This window comes from Danio aesculapii, chromosome 25 (genome assembly GCF_903798145.1).
Source record: "Danio aesculapii chromosome 25, fDanAes4.1, whole genome shotgun sequence".
Classification (NCBI taxonomy): domain Eukaryota; kingdom Metazoa; phylum Chordata; class Actinopteri; order Cypriniformes; family Danionidae; genus Danio; species Danio aesculapii.
In genome coordinates, this window is record NC_079459.1 from 23632052 (window position 1) to 23653316 (window position 21265).

Below are 21265 nucleotides of genomic sequence, written 5' to 3' on the forward strand. Positions count from 1 at the left end.
ATCATGACACGAATTTTTCATTTGATTAATCAGTAATCCTAGGTTTGTTTATTTATTATTATTATTATTATTATTATTATTATTAAATGTTAGTTATTTAATAACTAATGATAACATATGACTGACAAAAGTTTCAACGTGTAAATGAAGAATAAGCTAACATTTTAGATGATTTTTCATGTCTAGCAATTAATAAACAAAACGTACATTATTAAATGTCTATTATTCCAGTGAAGCTATCATGTTAAAATTGTGTAAATTTTTATTTTAATTTAAGCTAAGCCAAACTAACAAACTTAATTTTTCATATTCTTTATGAACAGGCTGCAGGACCTCCCAAAAAGGGCAAACCTGCCGCAGCCCCGAGTGGGAAGTCCAAGAAAGCTCCAGATACTAAGGAAATTATCGAGACTGAGTTATCTGTAGGTGTCTAATTTCACATTTTAACCATTTTTATTAAACTTCAAAGAATAGTATAATGCAAAGTTGATGTTATTGTTTGTTAATCAGCCGGAAGTGTGCGAGGAGAAAGCAGGCGCTGTTCTCCCAGCCTCCTGTATGCAGCTGCTGGACAGCGCCAACTGGAAGGAGAGACTCGCCAGCATGGAGGAGTTTCAGAAGGTGTCTTGTGGAAAAAAAAAAAAAAATTCTCCATCTATTTGATAAAGATTTTAATTAGAGAGAACATGCTCTAAACTTGGTTTGGTTTTTATTCTTCTCAGGCCGTGGAGCAGATGGACAAATCTGAAATGCCATGCCAGGCTTTAGTAAAGATGCTGGCGAAGAAACCTGGGTGGAAAGAGACCAACTTTCAGGTTAGGTCTCTTTAGTGTGAGGCTGTTCATAGTTGTCTGATATGCGTTGTAGTGCTGATATTCAATGTGCTTTTTTGATAGGTGATGCAAATGAAGCTCAGCATTGTGGGACTTGTTGCACAAAAGGGCCAGTTCTCAAAAACGTCTGCGTTAGTGGTTCTGGACGGCCTGGTTGATAAGATTGGAGATGTGAAGTGTGGAGGTAATGCTAAAGAGGCTCTTACTGCAATCGGAGAGGCCTGTTCTCTCCCATGGACTGCTGAACAGGTTGGTGGTTTTATTATTATTATTATTATTGTTGTTGTTGTAACCGAGACCAGTTAGCGAAATGCTATGCAGGTAAACCTCACTCCTCTGACCTCAAAAGGTGCTCTAGTGACAGACGCTAGAAGCCATGGTCTTTAGCCGCCTTATAGCAACTGACTCCCATACAAAGAATCGCTGGTTCGATCCCAGCTCAGATCGGGTTGGGTGCAGTAGGACCGGTGGGTTAGATGTGCGTGCTCGTCTGGGATGGGAGTGAGGTTTAGGGGGGTGAGTGTAACAGAGACCAGCTAGAGAAATGCTATGCAGGTAAACCTCAAACCTCTGACCTTAAAAGGTGCTCTAGCGACAGACGCTAGAAGCCATGGTCTTTAGCCTCCTCGTTACAGCAACTGACTCCCATACAAAGAATCGCTGTTTCGATCCCAGCTCAGTACGGGTTGGGTGCAGTAGGACCGGTGGGTTTTATTATTGTTGTTGTTGTTGTTGTTGTTGTTTTATTTATTATTATTATTATTATTACCATTTTATTTATTTTTCAATTGCAGTTACAAGCTTCTTATTCTTATACTTGATCTTCTGTTTATGATTGTCTATTTATAGCAATTGTAATTATATTAGACAAGTAAATCCCATAAATCAATAATGGGTTAATACACCTATTATAATGTACACATTGAATTGGGCTTTAATCGTAATTGTAATTAATAGAATGATTTTACATTAATTACAGCATCATATGGCAATCTTAATGATATTTAGTAGTGTCATTATACACGGTTTAATAAATGTATATATATTTCTGTCTATCTATCTATATTTAATTATGTGAGATTTGTTTTCTTATTAATTTTTCTTGTTTTAATTTAGTTTTTTTTTTTTTTTTTTTTCAATTTCAGAGTTGCGCACTTGGCTAAATATAATAATAATAATAATAATAATAATAATAATAATAATAATAATAGACAAATCAAATTAATTAAATGTAGTAGTAGTAGTAGTAATAATAATAATAATAATAATAATAATAATAATAATAATAATAATAATACATTTAATTAAAACGATTTGTCTAATATAATTACAATTCTGTTGTTGTTAATAATAAACATTATTCTAATATTTACACTTAATAGGGCTTTAATTGTAGACTGATTTATTATTTGTAAATTTTACACTTATTACAGTATTATATGCCCTATTCTTAATATTAAATGTGGTCATTGTGCATGGTTTAATAAATGTATACATGCGTTTTACTCTTGAATAAAATAGATGCATAAACTTTTCAGCTTTTTTCAATTCCACTTGCAATTATTATAAATAAATAATTGTCCTTGTTTGTGAACTCGCAGGTTGTCTCGATGGCCTTCGCTCAGAAAAATCCTAAAAACCAAGCAGAGACGTTGAACTGGTTGGCCAATGCCATGAAGGAGTTTGGGTTTGCAGGGTGAGCAATATATACCTAGACTTTTTTTCTTAAAGATTATATTTCGTGCGGTTAATCTTATCCTCTTTTCTAACTTTGCATGTAATTCCCCATAATCCAGAATAAATGTCAAAGGATTCATCAACAACGTCAAAACTGCCCTGGGTGCCACAAATCCTGTGAGTCATGATTTCAGTCATTCATAACTGTACTTTCAATTGTGTTTAATATGCTTTGATGTGCATTAATCACTGACGGTGGTGATTTCAATAAATATTCTTTACCTGGAATATATTATAACGTTCACCTTTTTATTTAATGTAGTTGTGTATAATGAAGTCTTAATGTTCTGTTCAGGCTGTAAGGACATCTGCAATCACTCTTTTGGGAGTGATGTATCTGTATATGGGAGCTCCTCTGCGCATGTTCTTTGAAGATGAAAAACCTGCCCTCCTTTCACAAATAGATGCTGAGTTTGTGAAGGTAAATATGACCTTTTGTAATGCAGAAATGGAAAGCAGTCCTTTTAGGAGTTTACTCAACCATCAGTGGGTTTTATCTCTCATACTCCCATCCACTGTACCACACCTGTTTTCTTTCCATTGTTTTACTTTGGTGTTGTCATTCCCTCCCTGTCTAACTTAGTTCAAGGACATTATGCAGGTGTGTTTTGGCTGCTTTTCCATTATCCTTTTGTAGAGTTCTCTTGATCAAAGCAGATTGTTTTATGAAGTAGTTTTTATTTTCACACTGCTGGTGTTTAAAATAAGTTAACAGTGAAAACGGGTAAAACAAGGTAACAAAGGAAGAAGCAAACAATGCAAGTTTCAGATAAAAGAATAAAAGTAAACTCAATTCATCTAAAGTAAACTATGAAGTTTTAATGACTAAAAGTAAACAAAGTGGTGAAAAAATGTTAAATAAACAAAGTAAAGAAACCAGACATAAATAAGCTAACAAGACAAAATAAATTACACAAAATAGAAAGAGATAACAATTAGACTACAAAAAGCTAGATGTATACTAATAAATAACAGCAAGGTTACTAAGCAAAAGTAAAATGAACTAAATTTGAAGTAAATATTGTAGAAGTAAAATGGCCTCAACGATTCACACTTTGATACACCACCTTGGCTAATAAATGTATTTTTTGTTTATTTACATTGTCACACTATCTGTCATAGATGCAGGGTCAGTCTCCTCCGGCCCCCACCCGTGGAGCCAAAAAAGCAGGAGCAGAAGAGGACGGCGATGCGGCTGAAGAAGACGAGGTAGACGGTGGAGCTGGAGACATCATGGACATGCTGCCCAGAACTGACATCAGGTCAGTCAGATACTGGCTTCAGAGATTGTTCTTTTCTAATAATGAGTCCATCCAGTGTTAATTTTGACAGCAAACTTTGATTTAGTTTTAGCCTTAGTCTTTTGACTAAAATTCCATTTTAGTCTTCTGAATCATTTTAGTTTTAGTCTTGTTATTCGACTAAGTTTCATAAGATTTTAGTCGACTTAATCTACTCGAGATTTAGTCAACTAAAATATATTTGGTTTTAATTTAAGTGTAATGTTAAATATTGTATACATTTATACAAAATATAAAAATTCTTTAAAGCAAATAAAACAGTATAATTAATAGATATGCATTGTTTATTTATATCATAAGTAATTCGTAAAATTATTCGTCAGCTATCAATTCACATGTGAGAACAGTAGCCATCTTAAAGCTGGATTGTGCAATTATTTAGCAAACATTTTATTTCAACATGGTAAACTAGTCTTTTTAACCAGTCTGTTGAACCATTTCAAGCCATTAAGTCTTTGCAACGTGGACTTAAACTATTTTAAGCCCCTTCAAGGTCAGTTTATAGCAAGCTTTACTGTTGTAATTGGTACATGTGTACAGTACATGGCGCTCAACTGTATAGCACCAAGTAAATAAGTAGATTAATGACATGACTTGAAAATGATGTTGTGTTGTCTTGTAAAATGTGCAGTCAGTCCCATGGCTGTGATGACTCAAATAGAGGAGATAAGTGAAGGTGTACGTAAAAATAAAAGTGATTTTTACGTACTTTAAGGCTGTTTCGTTATCTTGTATGTTTGCGAATCCCTGATAAGCAGCGACTATTGCATCTGTAATCCTTACAGACGTAAGAAATCATATTGCTGAATGACATCCTGAATAAAGCAGTTTATTTATTTATTTATTTATTTTTTATGGTAGAGGTACACTACGTAGACGGAGACAGCGCGTGAACCTGGCACAAGTTTAGAGGGTTAGCTAAACTGTAGCCACAGCTGAAATGAAACATGCAAGGAAACAACTCCTCACAATTCATAATGAATTTAAGACTGACTGATTTAATAACTTTTAATGTACAATCTAATGGAGTCAATTCTCTAAAGGTTGGCAAGAGCCTATATCATTTCAGTTAAGTGAAAGCACAAACACTGGTAATTAAAAAGATCCGAGATTACCTTTGCTGAATTTCTGGATGATTTCCTGGAATGCTGATGTCGCTTTAGATTTGTTGTTTTATTTCCTCCCCATACGGTTTACTGTCTTTTTGTCTTGACATCAAACGTGAATCTTTTTCTCTCAGCTTTTGTCATTTTATTATAGTTTTAATCAGACAGACGCCCCTATGGATGTAATCGCATCCCGCGTCTACTGTGGAGCAGTTTTCAAATGTGTGTGTGTGCATCATGCATCACACACCAAGATTAATTCTGATTTATTATCGGATTGAATATAAACGTCCCTCAATCACCTTCTCGTCTCGTTTTTATTAGTCAACGAAAATTGTCGTCGTCACCTTTTTTAGTTTTCGTCTAGATTTCGTCTGTAGAAACTTGTTTGTCACAAATTGTAAAAAAAATTTGTCAACGAAATGAACACTGGGACCATGAGGCAATTTTGGATGATGGCAGATTCAAGTTGAGAGATTGATTTTGTTTTTCAACAGTGATAAAATCACATCAGAAACGGTGTCAAAGATCAGCGACAAGAACTGGAAGATCAGGAAGGAGGGGCTGGATGAGGTGGCCGCCGTCATCTCTGAGGCCAAATTCATTCAGCCAAACATCGGCGAGCTGCCCATGGCACTGAAGGGCCGTCTCAATGACTCCAACAAGCTACTGGTAAAACAAATATAACAACTTAAAAATTTTCTCCATGTTCACTGCTTATCTGTTTTTGTTGGTGTTTCTTATTTGTTTTAATTCTTTCCTCTTCAATTCATTCTTTACCCATTCATTTCAGTTTTGATCTTAAGAAGATGCTAAAAATGTTTTTTTAGTAATATGCAGGTCTTATTCATTTGAATTTAGCTTTAATTCATTTTGTATAAAAATAGAGAATTCTAATTTTTTTTTTTTTTTTTTTTTTTTTTTACAGTTTATAATATTGCCAAACACCCAAATGTAGTTTAATTTGTGTGGATGTATTATTATTATTATTACTATTATTACTATTATTATTATTAATATTATTATTATTTATTAACTAAAATGGTTAAATGCTGTAATAACATGTCAAAGTGTAGTAAAATTCAAATTAGTTTTTATATTTCAATAGTTGTTCGTCACCTATAGTATGGTTTAAAAAAATATGACTTGCAAACCTGATGCAGACTTTGATTTCATTGTAAGGCTGTTTTTGATCACACAAAATGCATCCTCAGGTCCAGCAGACTCTCAATATCCTGCAGCAGATCGCCACTGCTATGGGCCCATCTCTTAAGCAGCACGTCAAAAACTTAGGAATTCCTGTTGTTACTGTTCTTGGTGACAGTAAGGTATGACAAACTCTAATATTAACTTTTTGGTACACCCTTTTATGGCACTTGTCTGTAAAATCCAGCTAGAGATAGCAGTGTTCTAATTTGCTTGAAATTTGACTCTAGCCTAATGTTCGTGCTGCTGCCATGGCGACGCTGAATGCATGGGTGGAGCAAACCGGAATGAAGGAGTGGCTTGAGGGAGAGGACCTATCAGAGGAGCTCAAGAAGGAAAACCCTTTCCTTAGACAGGAGGTATGGCACTTGTTTACCATTATAAAAATGGGGGGTGTGTGATAATCACGTTTACATTGTACTGACAATTACAACATAGAAGTACTCTGTGTGGTGAAGCCTATTAAAATGCAGATAGAATGATTTTATAATTCAAGTTACAAAATGAAAGTTTATGCTAATATTTTTAGTTATGCATAAATATTATACACCAATGAAATGATCAGTCATTTGTTTATACTGTACACCTAAATGGCCTTTTGCTTAACATAACTATCAATCAAATGACAAAAGGCATGCAATAGATTATGTATCATGTTTTAAAGTTAAGATTGATCATTTAAAGGAATTTGCATATGGAATATAATGCAAGGCTTATTTTAGAGAAGTATTATTTGTCATCTTGGTCACATTCTTTTTATATAATCAACATTTACCATATCAACTGTTTGATTTTGACTAATTTAATAAAATAATGTGGTTTTCATTTCGAAGCTGCTGGGCTGGCTGTCCGAGAAGCTGCCCACCCTGCGTACGGTGCCTGCTGACCTCATGCTGTGTGTGCCGCATCTGTATGCCTGCCTGGAGGACCGCAGCGGAGACGTGCGCAAGAAAGCCCAGGATGCTCTTCCCACCTTCATGATGCACCTGGGCTTTGATAAGATGACCAAGGCTACTGGAAAACTAAAGGTAGTTGCAGATGTGATTCAATCAGATATACTGAATATATGACTCTGTTGGTAGGACAGATGGCTTATAGAAATAGGACAAATTGATCAATATTTGGCAAACTAACCTCACTTATCTTTCCGCAGCCGGCCTCTAAGGACCAGGTGGTTGGCATGCTGGACAAGGCCAGGGCTGTGATGCCGGCCAAGCCTGCAGCTCCTGCCAAAGCTGCAGCATCTAAACCAGCCTCCAGTGCCCCTGCTGCCAAAACAGCCTCAGGTGACCCAAATCAGATGTTTAGAGCCTGCTTCTAGTCTGTATATTTCAAATCAATGGATAATATTAATGGTTGCATGTTAATGTAACAGTCACACACATCCATCAAGCACGTTTGAATTAAAACAAACAATAGAAATGTAGCACATTGGAGAGGAGAAATGTGTATTGCTGGGTGATTTTTAAAATCGATATTTATTGACCGAACACCATTGTCAATATCGATTTAAAAAAAAAAAAAAAAAAAAAAGTTTGGTATGTAGTTTTGGTATGAAGTGTTATTAAAATGTGGCTGCTGAGCGCGCGCCTTGGAAGCAGTGCCAATAAGCTTAGGGTGTCAGTTTGTCATTTCCAATGGAGGCATTATCCAAGTATACCTAGTTGATAAAGATCTGAACTTTTCCGAATGCCCCGAGCGCTAGAACTAACCAATCTGCTTTACACTTTGTATGGAATATACACATTTCAGTAATATCGGCAGATTAATTACCTCAGACAAACACAAAGCACGCATTCACGCTTGTCACTTCAGGTCAGAATAACAACACATTCGAAAATTAGTGCTGTATTGCAGCAGTGAGGAGATTGTAAATTAAAAAAAAAAGGATGTCGCCAGAGAGGCTTTTTGGTTTCTTGTGCATCCCAGCCTCTATAGCTCCCCATCTGAAAGAGTTTTTTTAGCATAGGGGTAATAGTCATTCAAGTTCACAATTTGTAATGTTGCAGTATGTGTTTGAATAATGATGGTCGGTTCCTTTACTTGAAAGCTCATAATTTGTTTTGTTTACAGAGTTTGAGGTTTACTGTATCATTATTATTGACCTTACAGATGTTGATCTACCTTCACCATTGCACACACTTTGTAACATTTTAATTTATCAAGTTTAAGTCTCTTTAACACTTTATTTTATTAGAGATCAGATATTTGTTTAAATTTGTTTTTGACTATTAAAACTATTTCCCTTAGTAATGTTGATAAATTAACAAAAAAAATCCTAATATTCCTAAATGCGTTGTTAAATATATTCAATAATTATCGATATCGAATGATAAGAAGCATATCGTTATATATAAGTTTTATAATATATATGTAATTATATAATATTTAATTACATAATTATATTTTATATAATAATTTTTTTTTTTGCTGTATCGCCCAGCCCTAGAAATGCGTGAACTGCCCATTACTACTAAATGGCATGTTTTTACATAGTTTAGATTTTAGACAGAAACTCCATTTATTGTAATGAATACATCAAGTAAATATAAACTTTTAAAAGAAACTTAATTCATTACCAGTTACGTTTTCACAAGATGGCCAGAACTTATTGTTGAGTCCTTACCTCCAGTCTGAGATTCATTCAAAAAGCCGATTCATCCAGTAAGGTCTTCTTTAATCGTCTATTTAGTGATTACATTGCACAATTCTACTACAGATACGCTAAAAATCACAAAATAATGCATCAAAATAAGAATTTCTATTCCTGATTATCTTTCCATTTTTTTTGTTCAATTAAAGTTCAGCAACTTGAAAAGATCCTGAATTACTTCAACTGTCATTTTATTTTACAGCTCCAGCTAGGAATCATAGTCCCGTTGATGACTACAGTGAACCTGAACCCAAACCTGACACTAAGAAAGCTAAACCAGCAGGTCCTGCGGCTAAAAAGGTGTGGCACATTTCATTGTTTTTTTGCTGTTGTAGGGAGTTGCTGCTAATAAAACAATCCAATCTGTGATCTAAAACATCCGGTGCATAATACACAAGGGACTGTCCATGGAAAGACAATGACAGTGTTCTTTCGCAGTTCAAAAATAAGCTTCTATTAAAAGTACATTTAAACATTGGCCTAGTTTTCTGTGAAAGTCAAAATATCATGGATTGGGTTATGCAATTTTTTTTGTGTGTTTTGAAATGTGCTGCGTTGTGTTCTGCACTAGAGCGAAAGCACGGAGCTCAAGGTGAAAGGAGAAAAAGATAATGCTAAGCAAAACAGGCTCTCAAAAGGGCCTCCTAGCAGTGAGAAGGTATATTGGAATTTCATAGAGAGCACCACTGGAGTGGGTTTGGTGTGGAAGCACTGCATGTGGTGTTGTCAATAGATTCACAACCTTTCTGTTGTCTTGCGTATTTTTTATTCAGTTGCAATGAATCAGTCCAATTTCAGTTTGTGAAAAATGTACATTTAAAGAGCTAAGCTATTTAACTTATTCAGAAATGTGGAAGTAAGCGGTTTTAGGACTTCCAATTCATTTGCCTAATAGTCAAGCTACCTAATCTACAAGCAAAGTGTGTTTGACTAAGCATTAAAAAAAATATGAAAATACTGCTTTGCAACATCAAAAAGCATAAGCGTAAGTTTTTATGACAAAAAAAAAGTTGTTGGAAGTGAATGAGAAGTAGTCAACTGACCCTTTGTAGCCATTTGATTTGATCAGCCAATCGTAGCGTAAATATTGTGTGCTCTGTCACTGCACGCAGTTTTCTCTAACAAACAGAACCGACAGACTAACCAAGTGTAGAGAAACATCGGTGATTAACAAGAAACATGCTTGTATAGGACCCAGAATGCCTGGGACTATATTTTCTCTTGTCCTGAAACTTAGAGCCTGTCAATCAACGGTGCTTTCACTTGATAAACTACATTTTTGTATGCAGTCCAGTACCAAAGATTCAGTCTCGAGTCATTCGTTTGTGAAAATGTGACCTGGCAATAAACCGTGTACTACCTGAGGACTTACTTGAGGGTAATTTTAAACCGTATAGCCCGGAGGTCCAGATAAACAATGAATTAAGAATTACATGCATTGTCCTCTTCAAGATGCCACCATTTCTGTGTGTTTATGAATTGGGTTAGGGAAATAATGGCTGTTTCTCAATTACAAGAATGCAGAGAATGGACTTGTCTTCTCGTGAAGACCGATCTTGCCAGGTCACCTCGGAAGAACGAACTTGGGAGACCGCGAGAACAGAGAACGCATCCTGTGGGAAATGAGATGCTGCGTTCGTCCTGATGGTCACATGACCTTAACGTATTTTTAACACAAATTTAAAAACATTACAGCATTCATACGAGGAGTTGTTTTTCCCCTTTCAATATATAACATGCACAAAAGCCCTGCAAATATACTTTGCACAATACAAATAAAACATGTTTCAATACAAATTTCAGCAAATAAACACCCTTAGGCTAATGTGTTTATGCCTCGATTAAGATTTTCATGGTAATGTTTACTTTCACTCTGTCATTTAGGGAAACTCCTAAGTTAATTAGGTTATATCTCTGAACTTTAATAATAAATCTGTATAAAACGCTGTGCTTCCCATCTCCTTTAACCCGGCGGAATGCCTTCTGAGACTTCTTGAGCGAGTTCGGTGCTCAAGTCTGCATCGGTGCGTCCTCTATTAAGAACTTATACAGGAACTTTCACGCATCCTCCTTTTCTTGTGGTCTTGAATTTTGGAACTGAACTTTGGCTGTTAATGATGTTGAAAAACTCATATTGAGAAACAGCCAATTTGTAGCATTTTACTTGTATTCAAATGTTCTGAACTTCCAATCATTATACTAAAGTATACTACAGTCTTTATTACGTTTTCTCTTAAGGCCGTCACACACCGGACGCGCCGCAAAATGGCGCGCACATGACAGTTGAAAGTATCGCACACCAGATGCGCACATTCGCATGCTATTTTAAATGAAACTATTCAGATGGCTCTCTGTGGCGTGGCAAAAAATGAACAGTGTCCTGAGTCATGGCTGGACAGCTGCCGACGGCCACCGACTTGCCGCGCTGTTGCGTGTACCCAGATAGAAAACCTATTTTAGAATTCTGAAATGAGTGGTGCATCGCTGAGCGGCGCTTCTGGTGTGCGACCTCCTTTACACTCACAACGTCAACATTTCCCTCTGATAATGCAGACCTTGTAATTTGTACAAATTGTTCACCATTTCCCTGGGGAGTGCACAAATTGATAAGGAAGCACTGTGGCTAATACTGAAAGCATGTTGGACTGTGAGAAGGGGGGCAGGGCTTTGCAAATGTCAAATGAGTTCCATTAAAGAATAAGGTCAATAGCTTTGAAATTTGCAGTGTGTAAATCTTTTTTCGTAGTGGTTTTTCTAGACATTGTAATGTGTTTTTATCTACAACACTTCAGAAATCAAACTTTTAAGATCTTTAACAATTTAGTAAGCTTAAGCAAATATTCGCTTTAAACTGGAATGCTAAAGTGACTATTGGAAATTTTCAAAATTTATTAACATTCTGTTTTATACTGTTTATTTGGACTAGTGGATGAAATGTACTCCAAGCAGAAATTATAGAGCCCAGCAATCACTAAACGTTTACCATCAAAGAAGACTTCCCGACCTGAACTTGTGATTCAGAGTAAATGATCTGTTGTCCTGCCACTTCAGGTTGTTGCGGGAAAGAAACCTCCAGTTAAGGCTGGTGCAAAGGATGAGGAGGATAAGTCTGGTCCCATTTTCATCCTCGTTCCCAATGGCAAAGAGCAGAGAATCAAAGAAGAGAAGTCATTAAAGGTGAGCGGCTTTTCAATGGTACTTGCGAATATTTGTCAACACTATTGAGTGGCATTTTTAGGCTCACTGCATGTATGCATTTGCTTACCAACTCTCCTCCAGATTCTGAAGTGGAACTTTATTACTCCTCGTGACGAGTACGTGGAGCAGCTCAAAACTCAAATGTCAACATGTCTGGCCAAGTGGCTACAAGACGAGCTCTTCCACATTGACTTTCAGCGACACGTAAAGGCTATCGGAGCCATGATTGAGGTTTGTCATGTCGTAGCAGTTGGCGAGTCCGTAATCGCATCAAACTGTACTACACTAATGCATTTTATCTGTTTTACAGCACATGGAGGCAGAGTCTGAGGCTGTGATTGGCTGTCTGGACCTGGTGTTGAAGTGGTTCACTCTGCGCTTCTTTGACACCAACACTAGTGTGATCATGAAAACCCTGGAGTTCCTCAAGCTGCTCTTCACCATGCTGAGCAGGAAAAACTACCAGCTCAATGACTACGAGGCCTCTTCTTTCATCCCCTACCTGATCCTCAAGGTAGAATTTATCTACCCGACCACTAACAATGAAGACAATTTGTTGAGAAACGACCTGACGGGGGGTCCTTTTTTGCTTGTGTCTCTGTGCAGGTTGGAGAGTCTAAAGATGTGGTGCGCAAAGATGTTCGTGCTATTTTGGCAATGCTGTGTAAAGTCTACGCAGCCAGCAAAGTGTTTCCTTTCCTTATGGATGGGACCAAATCAAAGAACTCAAAGCAGAGATCTGGTAAGTGTGGTTTACTCAAACTTTCAGATGCTTTCTACTGTGTAATGTATTTTATTTATTTTATTTTTTTACTCTTTCCAGAATGTCTCGAGGAGCTCGGCTGCCTGATTGAGAACTTCGGTATGAATGTGTGCCAACCGACTCCAGCCAAGGCTCTGAAAGAAATCGCTGTTCATATTGGAGATCGAGACACTTCAGTCCGCAATGCAGCCCTTAATACTGTCGTAGCAGCCTATAACGCCTGTGGAGACCAAGTCTTCAAACTCATCGGCAATGTAAGACACTAGTTGCCAATCGAATTTGTTGTTTCATGTGATTGTGAATATTAGTCAGATAATTAAATTTTATTTAGGTGGTTGATTATTTTGAAAAGCAGGGTCGCAAATGTAAATCACACACAAAAAAAGCCATTCATTAATTCATTTTTTATAATGCTTATTAAAGGAGCTGTACAAAGGAACAGAACCCAAAAATGTCAATAAATGGCAAATTGACATGTTCCAAACTAGTTTTTAGGTGTAATTTTGTCACAAAAGATCTTTTGAAGAATGTTTCCAACTTTTAGCCATTGACTTCAACAGCAGTTGTTTCTATTATGGATGTCGGTCAATACGTGTTTTCTGCTTTCTTTAAAATGGAGGCTTCAGATGCAAAAACCTCAATGCCATCTGACATTTTCTTCTAAAACTAGCATTTTTATCAGGCTCTTGTGTGTAGGTTCAGTAACATTATTGCAAATAATAAGTCCTTTTTATGGTCTTTTAAAGTGAAATATCTCCGCATAAACAAAGGAGGCTGAGAGAATTTTCATTTTTAATGGAAGGTTTCAAAAGGCACTTAAAGGATATTTGAAGAGTTCAAATGTAAAAACCTTTCATGTTCAACAGAAATAAAGAACTTAAGCCAATTATTGTTGGCCTTTAAGGTGCTGCATACACTAGTGTATTTGTTTTGAAATGGCATTTCATATATGGAGTGCCCCTAATCCAAAACCTGTTTTCAAAAGTTTGCGTTTCAGTCAGTCTATACTAAAATGAAACGCCAGAATTTCCCAATGATGATGTCTGTAGTGTGGATGCCTGCCATAAGTCACCAACCAACTGCTCTTTGTAATCTTCTGACATTGAGTTTTTTTTTCTCTTCTTATAAAGGAAAGGTAATGCTAATTTGTACCATACTCTAAATCTGACAATACGACATTTAAGTGAACTAGATATAGCATTAACGTGGTCTGAATTCAGGCACTTTAAGTTTACTCATTGTGGGCCTAAGCCCAAACCCTCAATCTCTGTTTTGTCAAAATAGAAGTACCCCACAACATCAAAAAAGTCTTGCTTCCAGCATATTCAAATTTATGGCTGATGCCATAATTAAATGCCAAATAAGTTGCTTTTATTTTGCCTTGACTATTCTTGACCTTGTAGTCATTCATGTTGGATGTTAAGCCATGCTCAGGTCAACTTTTTTTCTTTCGTCTAGCTCTCCGAGAAAGAAATGAGCATGCTTGAAGAGAGAATTAAACGTTCGGCCAAAAAGACGCCAGCGCCCTCAACCAAACAGGAGCGACCCCAGAGAGAGCATCCCACCAATCCCAATGCGACCTTCCTACGCAAGCCTGCTCAAGAGGAAGTGCCCAACAAGCTCAAGTATGTACTGCTTAGTCCGTTTAAATTATGCACTCTGAAAAGACATCTTTAACAATTTTTTTTTAGATGCGACTACCCCTCATCCTAACCATGAAGTACATTCAGCTAATGTTACTTGGTAGTTAAATGAAAAGTGACACTATGACGAAGTCTTTAAAGTATAACCAAAAAATAATTTACAATGCAAGTCCTGGACCATGTAATACTTTCTATATGCAGTCTCATTCTGTCTCGTTCTTTCCTCTTGTGTCGATGCATGTTGTTTCTTAATCCTAAGTCTTTCTCTTCTCCTCTCTACTATTCCTTTCTTTTCTTGGCTGCTCTCCATGGACAGAATAATGTATCGCACTTACAGGATGTAAGTACTGCCGTACTGCTCACAAGGCACCTGACATCCTGGAGGGCTAGAGATCACAATGAAATATTAGAGAGATTATTAGATTGTACGGCTGATTGTGATGTCATATACGATGTTGTGAACAGTTTTATTTGAAATGGTAATGTTGAAAATGCCAAAACTGCAAAAAATCAGTGCATCGTTGTTGATTTTAATGTATATAAAAAAACAAGCTTTGAGTTGCATTATATTCTAACTATTTACAACTAATGAATGTCACCATTTTAAATATTATTTTCATACATTTGTTGTCAGAAGTGATTTAGTTCCCTGCTGCTGATAAGGAATAAGAATTTTGAGTGAGTCTTGTGTTAATGGCTGCTATGTAAATAAGAGTATTGTAATACTGTTATATGCCCATTTTCAACAGTCAAGCTCGGCAGCAGAACGCTCATTTGGAGCAGTCGGCTCCGTCCATCCCGAAAGAGTTTCAGCTGGATCTGGACGTGTTTGAGAACAACCACACATGTGCCAGCGACATCCCTGACCTGGTGCAGCACAAACTGGATGAAGTTCTGGAGCCGGTCTTGATTCCTGAGCGCAAGTACGAGTTCAGCAAAACACCGCTCTTGCCAAGTGGATTGCATGCTAAAATACTTTGGCTTAACAAATGGTGCATCGCTCCTGTTAAGGAATTTGAATACGTTTCTGCTGTTTTCAGGATTCATTCGGTCTCTCCTCATTTTGATGACATTCACAATAGCACTGCCTCCACCATCAACTTCGTTATCTCCCAGGTGGCCAGTGGAGACATTAATACAAGTATCCAGGCTTTGGCACAGGTGGGTGTCCTGCTTCTATTATTTGATTTCAACAACATGTTCATTAGATTTTAGTAATAAACTATTAATGTTTCAAGCGACAAGTGCTTTTTCCTTCCCTCCCTTGATGTAAATGAAGTGCAACTTCACAGCTAAGGCCAAGTGATGTGGCAAAATAATGAATTTTTAACTTAAAATTGAACTAAAACATAATTTTACATAACTCTTGTCATTATAAAGAACTTCTATTAGATTAGTCTTATGTCCCAAGTGAATTTGTTTTGCATTTCCACAGCTGGTCAATTCACTTGGATTATGTTTGAGGAAAGATGCTTTTAAAAAAATAATGAAAGCAATTCTACAACAAACTTGTCTGAAGCATATGTTAAAAGTTAAGAGGTAATAAGACAAATGCTGATTGTTTCAGTCATAAGGTCAGTAAAAATAACGCACATAGTAGAAAAAATTAAAATACCAGTAATAGGCTTTTATTAACAGTAAAAAAAAATTAAGTTGATTTTCCATCATACATGTTAGAAATGTATAAAAAGCTTAAGAAATTCCAATTTTTTATTGTTTGTTCCACTGTATTTCAGTTTATTAAATCAAATATTTAATTTTGACCAGGTATTTTGGGGTGCAAGATTGATCACCTTTACGTTCTCAATTCTGTAATTTTCAAACATTGTCTAAAATCCTTATATACTTAACCCAAAATGAAACAAACCGGTCTCAAGCTAAATTGGGCCATGGCCAAGTTTAGTAAACTTTCAGCCTTCCAAATCTTTTCTGAAAAGTTCACTAATTAACTTTTCAAACTGCTGTTGATCCATTTTAGTGCAAATGTTTTCTCCCAATAAACATAATTAAAATTTAGCCTCCGTGACCATGCAGTTAAATCTCATTTTAGCTAAATTTTAGGATGCTTTCGGAACCTGGTGCATTAGCTTTGTTTGTTTGAGCAAATGTGAACACCGCATTCATGCTCTGATCCATGCAAGTGAATTCTCTCTATAATATAAGTCTATAATGCATAAATTTAGCCAACGTTTTAAGCTCATAATTAATCATGAAAATAAGTTATTTTCTAATTTTGAATTGACTACTTAAATGTTACTAAAACAGCAGATAGACTCGATTATTACAACCCTTGATAACTGAAATGAGGTTATGAAAAAGTCTTGCCTCTAATTTTGAATGGTGTTACCAAATATAAATCAAAGTGCACCTTTTCACTTGTCTTATTGCTCATCGTCATAGATTTATGATGTTTGACAGCTGAGTGGAATCCGTGGAAGTCGGAGAAACTTTGCCGTGTGAAAGTAAAACGCACCAAGAACAAAAATCAACATTGTAACAATTTAAATCACTGTTTCAGAACAAAACCGTCACTCTAATGTAAATGCACCCTTAGTTTTTTTATTGATGGAACACCCAACATGTACATATTGATCAAAATGTGTTTGGGCCTTTTGAGAGTTAAACCATCTCCCTGTGCTTTATGCTTTCCACCTTAAACCTGAACAAGAATTAATGTATTTATTTTATTTACTCATTAAAATTTTTTTGCAGATTGATGAAGTTTTGAGGCAGGCAGACAAAGCGGAAGCCATGTCTGGACACATCGACCAGTTCCTCATCGCCACCTTCATGCAGCTGCGACTCATTTACAACACACACATGGCTGACGATCGGCTGGACAAGAAGGAAATCTTCAAACTCTACAGCTGCATTATCGGAAACATGCTCTCTGTACGTTTCTCAGCACATCCACCATTGTGTTGCCTGAGACAAAACCGCTTTTGTTTGTCAAATCAAATCAAAATGCATCAAGCAAACAAAAGTGATCGTTATTTAGTGTGCTGAGTCACTGTTTGTGTGTTTCCAGCTGTTCTCGATGGAGTGTCTGGCGCGGGAGGCCTCGATGGGCGTCCTGAAGGACTTGATGCACGGTCTGATCACATTGATGTTGGACTCCAGAGTGGAGGACATCGAGGACGGACAGCAGCTCATTCGCTCAGTCAACCTGCTCATGGTTCGAGTGCTAGAGAAATCTGACCAGACCAACATCCTGAGGTTAGCCAAAGATCTCCTGTTCAGGAACTTTAGTTTTGTTTACTGTGGTGGATAGACCAGTTTGAGGGATGTCAACAAAATCAATGGTCCCTACTTATTTCCTGTTTTACATATTTTTTTAATTCTATACCTTCCGAGAATCTAAAAAGAGCCACATATTGATGAATAAAGTTATGATAGCTGTTTTAACATTAAGTTATGATTGAATTGCCTTTTGTTACAGTTATGAAATAGTTTGATGAGCAGGAAATAATCATGGGTCAATGACATGGCCACATTGATATGGTCTATAAACTGAACCAGTGCTGCAGGCTTTAAGTTAAAGGTTATAGATTTGTTGTTTCTCTTTCCAGTGCTTTGCTGGTGCTGCTGCAGGACAGTCTTATCAGCACCGCTGGCTCACCCATGTTCTCTGAACTTGTCATGAAGGTATGGTTTGTCAACATGCATGTTTAGGTACACAAAGGGCACATTTGCGTCATGTCCTATTGTAAGAAGCACTTGCTTGATTGGTTTTTGGGCCCATGGGACTTTTAAAATGCAATTCAATTGAGTTTTATGACAGCTTGGGCCCGTTTCTATCTGGGATTGAGAAGTAATGTGTCCGTTTTGTTTAATACGCATAATTCCACTAGTGTGACCGCAGCATCAGGATGCAATGATTAAAATTATACTTCACACTTTACTAAATCATGTGTTTGGGAATTGTCAAGACATTCCCTTTTCAAGTCGATCAACACGATCTCTCAGAAGGATGTAAAAACCTGCGCCTATCTTAGTTTGGTTTGTACATGAAAAGAGGAAAGTGGCTGTAGTCATGAAAAGTGAAAGTACCCCATTACGCTGGTACTGAATCTTGTTAAAACCCAGGCAGTGTAATATAGAAAGTGGACCAAAGTGCATCAAATGATCGAGAATTGTAAGAGTGAAATAAAATAATTGTTTGTATGTAATAGACACACATCTGACGCTTGTATTTGCACCAGCTCCACGTATACATATTCATGCATTGTTAAATTAGGCTGTTCAGTTGATTACTTCAACTGTATCTGCTCAGCTGAGGGAACGGAACCAACCCTGTGACGTGAAACACATCGATATTCCAAGATAGTGGTGCCCTTGCGCTAAAAGCTATTGTAAAACATGCCATTTTCCTTATAGTTACATTAATCAAGTATGTTATAATTTCATTCAAATCGAAATCAATTTACAAAATGTAAACTGGAGTGCTTCTCTTCCACTTTAAGTATTGAGATGACTTTTTTTTTTTTTTTTTCCATCACAACAGGGATGCAGCATAAATCAGTTCCCTATTTCTTATCTTTAAGTATGATCAAGTCTTATGAATTCTCTCAAAGCATCACTTTTCTGTCTTTCTCAGTGTCTTTGGAGAATGATCCGTTTCCTGCCCCAGACCATCAACAGTATTAATCTGGATCGTATTCTGCTGGATGTGCACAACTTCATGAAGGTTTTCCCTAAAGAGAAGCTGAAGCAACTGAAGAGTGATGTTCCTCATCGGACGCTGAAGACACTGCTGCACACGCTCTGCAGACTCACTGGAGCCAAGGTACAACTCTCGTTCACAGCTGAGGTTATGGCTCGTTTCCCCCAAGTGTACACCATTTATCTATCAGAAGCACCAAAAGAGTGAACTGTACCAGCCTAACCCTTTTTGATGGGAAAGGTAGAGATGCACTGAATGCTGATTGGTTTACAGAGAATCATCACTTGAGCATATAACAAGCCAGGTGAACGACAACACTGGAAATGCAATTTTTAGACAGTCGACAAACACTACTAAAATAATACAATGATGCTGCACCGCAATTAACCTCAAACAAAGCTTGTTGTCCTTTGACAAACAGTCATATCTCAAGACGCAAGAACAGGATCTGTTTTGTGTCCTCCGTTGTTGTTTAAGGGATTGTTCACGTTGCAACTAAATGCATGAAAAACACCAGGGTTGACATTTCCTCAATCAAAATGAGATGTTTTGTTGCTAAAATGATTAAAACTGTTGTTTCATTCCGAATGAGACGTTTGGCTTTGAATTCAGCAAGGTGTTAACATGCCTACTTCAATTATTTATAGCGCATGTCATTTTATAATTAGTTTGGTTTGTATTGTATATGCATAATTTCTTTATTTTTTTATTTATTTTTTCAATTGTTCTTCTAAATACTGGTAAAAATTAAAAGATGAGGCCAACTTAAACATGATTAACCCCCATTCCCTCTGTAGTGGCACACCTTTCGTGCAAATCCTTATGTACCACCTTTTGCAGCTTCTATTCCAACAACCAGTATTTGAAAAAACGCGAGTAAGACTGAATCTTCTTTTAAAAAAGGTTTACTGAAGAAATGCAAACAAAAATACAAAGTAACAATAGAATCAATATAGCTCGGTCAAAAAACTGTTGCTTCCAACATCCATAACTGCAATCTGCATTAAACGTATGAACTAATGACCTCATGACGTATTACTGTCGGAAGCCAAAATACCAAAGTAAAGGGTTTTTAAATTGTATCAATTATTAAATTATGCATTTTAGATAATACAATCACAATGAATTCTTAATATATTTAAATATCAATTTTCATATTTAACTAAATTATCACAAATGAATTATGCATAACTGGCTCTTACACCCCCATTGATTTAACAAGTAAATCTCTTACACTTGATGCTTCATTCGCGTCTGTTGTGAACACACCATGACATTTTTCAATCGTGTGTTTTTAAATTCTCATTTTTAAATGAATGTGAGCAATGTAAAAGTAGGCTAAAACTTTGTCTCTCAGATATTAGACCACCTGTCTATGATCGAGAACCGCAACGAGTCCGAGCTGGAGGCGCATCTGAGGCGAGTGGTCAAACATTCAGCAAACCTTTCAGGCCTAAAGTCGGACAAGGGCACGGAGAAGGGAGCACTTCGATCGGTATGAGCTCAACTCAAACATTCATCTGGGTTCTTTGAGGAAAGCATACTGGCTGACCTGGTTTTCTCAACTGCATTTCAATTTTCAATTTTGTACAGGATGACAAGATGATCAAGGCGAAAGTGAGTGACATCCTGTCTGAGATCTTCAAAAAGATCGGCTCCAAGGAGAACACGAAAGAGGTACACACTTCTACTTCTGGAGGTTTAGCTGCCTGTTTACACTAGTTCATTTTTGTTCTAAAACCCAAGTTTCTTTTTATGGTTATGTTATACATCCATAACGGTGAATGTGTTTAAAATTATTTAAGCGCCCCCCCCCATCCCCCCTCTCTCTTTTTTTTGTTTTTTTTTTTTTCTCCTTTTTTTCTTTTTTCCTCAACTGGTGTTCTGTTTTGGTGTAAATTTACAGAACTGTTAAACGGAGGCTATCCACAATTAAATACTGGTCAGCACAAGGAGCGTTTTCATGCTTAAATGCAGTTTTAAAATAAGAAAGCTTGAAGAATTGTAATATTTTAAGTGTTAAGTAAGCTAAAAGTGTTAATAGATGAAATCGATATCTGCTTTGGTTCTGTAATAGTATCATTTAATGTCTGTAAAATATTAAATTGATCATAATGTTTGATACTAAATGTAATCTAAGTATTAACGTTTCAAGACACCCT

The 21265-nt window shown here is 36.6% G+C and overlaps 1 protein-coding gene across 1 annotated transcript in view; it reads left to right on the forward strand.

The window, feature by feature from the left end:
• Positions 1-21265, forward strand: part of ckap5 (cytoskeleton associated protein 5) — a 40462-nt gene that overhangs the window by 15645 nt on the left and 3552 nt on the right. Inside the window, exons 14-41 of the mRNA XM_056451459.1 lie at positions 324-422; positions 511-621; positions 723-815; positions 897-1082; positions 2435-2529; positions 2630-2687; positions 2866-2991; positions 3693-3832; positions 5475-5649; positions 6192-6305; positions 6414-6542; positions 7017-7211; positions 7337-7469; positions 9039-9136; positions 11888-12013; positions 12116-12265; positions 12345-12548; positions 12641-12776; positions 12858-13051; positions 14256-14422; positions 15190-15363; positions 15481-15601; positions 17153-17332; positions 17469-17656; positions 18010-18085; positions 19038-19226; positions 20461-20598; positions 20697-20780. Of these exons, the coding sequence (XP_056307434.1) occupies positions 324-422; positions 511-621; positions 723-815; positions 897-1082; positions 2435-2529; positions 2630-2687; positions 2866-2991; positions 3693-3832; positions 5475-5649; positions 6192-6305; positions 6414-6542; positions 7017-7211; positions 7337-7469; positions 9039-9136; positions 11888-12013; positions 12116-12265; positions 12345-12548; positions 12641-12776; positions 12858-13051; positions 14256-14422; positions 15190-15363; positions 15481-15601; positions 17153-17332; positions 17469-17656; positions 18010-18085; positions 19038-19226; positions 20461-20598; positions 20697-20780 (3879 nt within the window). The remainder of the gene's footprint in view (positions 1-323; positions 423-510; positions 622-722; positions 816-896; positions 1083-2434; positions 2530-2629; positions 2688-2865; positions 2992-3692; positions 3833-5474; positions 5650-6191; positions 6306-6413; positions 6543-7016; positions 7212-7336; positions 7470-9038; positions 9137-11887; positions 12014-12115; positions 12266-12344; positions 12549-12640; positions 12777-12857; positions 13052-14255; positions 14423-15189; positions 15364-15480; positions 15602-17152; positions 17333-17468; positions 17657-18009; positions 18086-19037; positions 19227-20460; positions 20599-20696; positions 20781-21265) is intronic.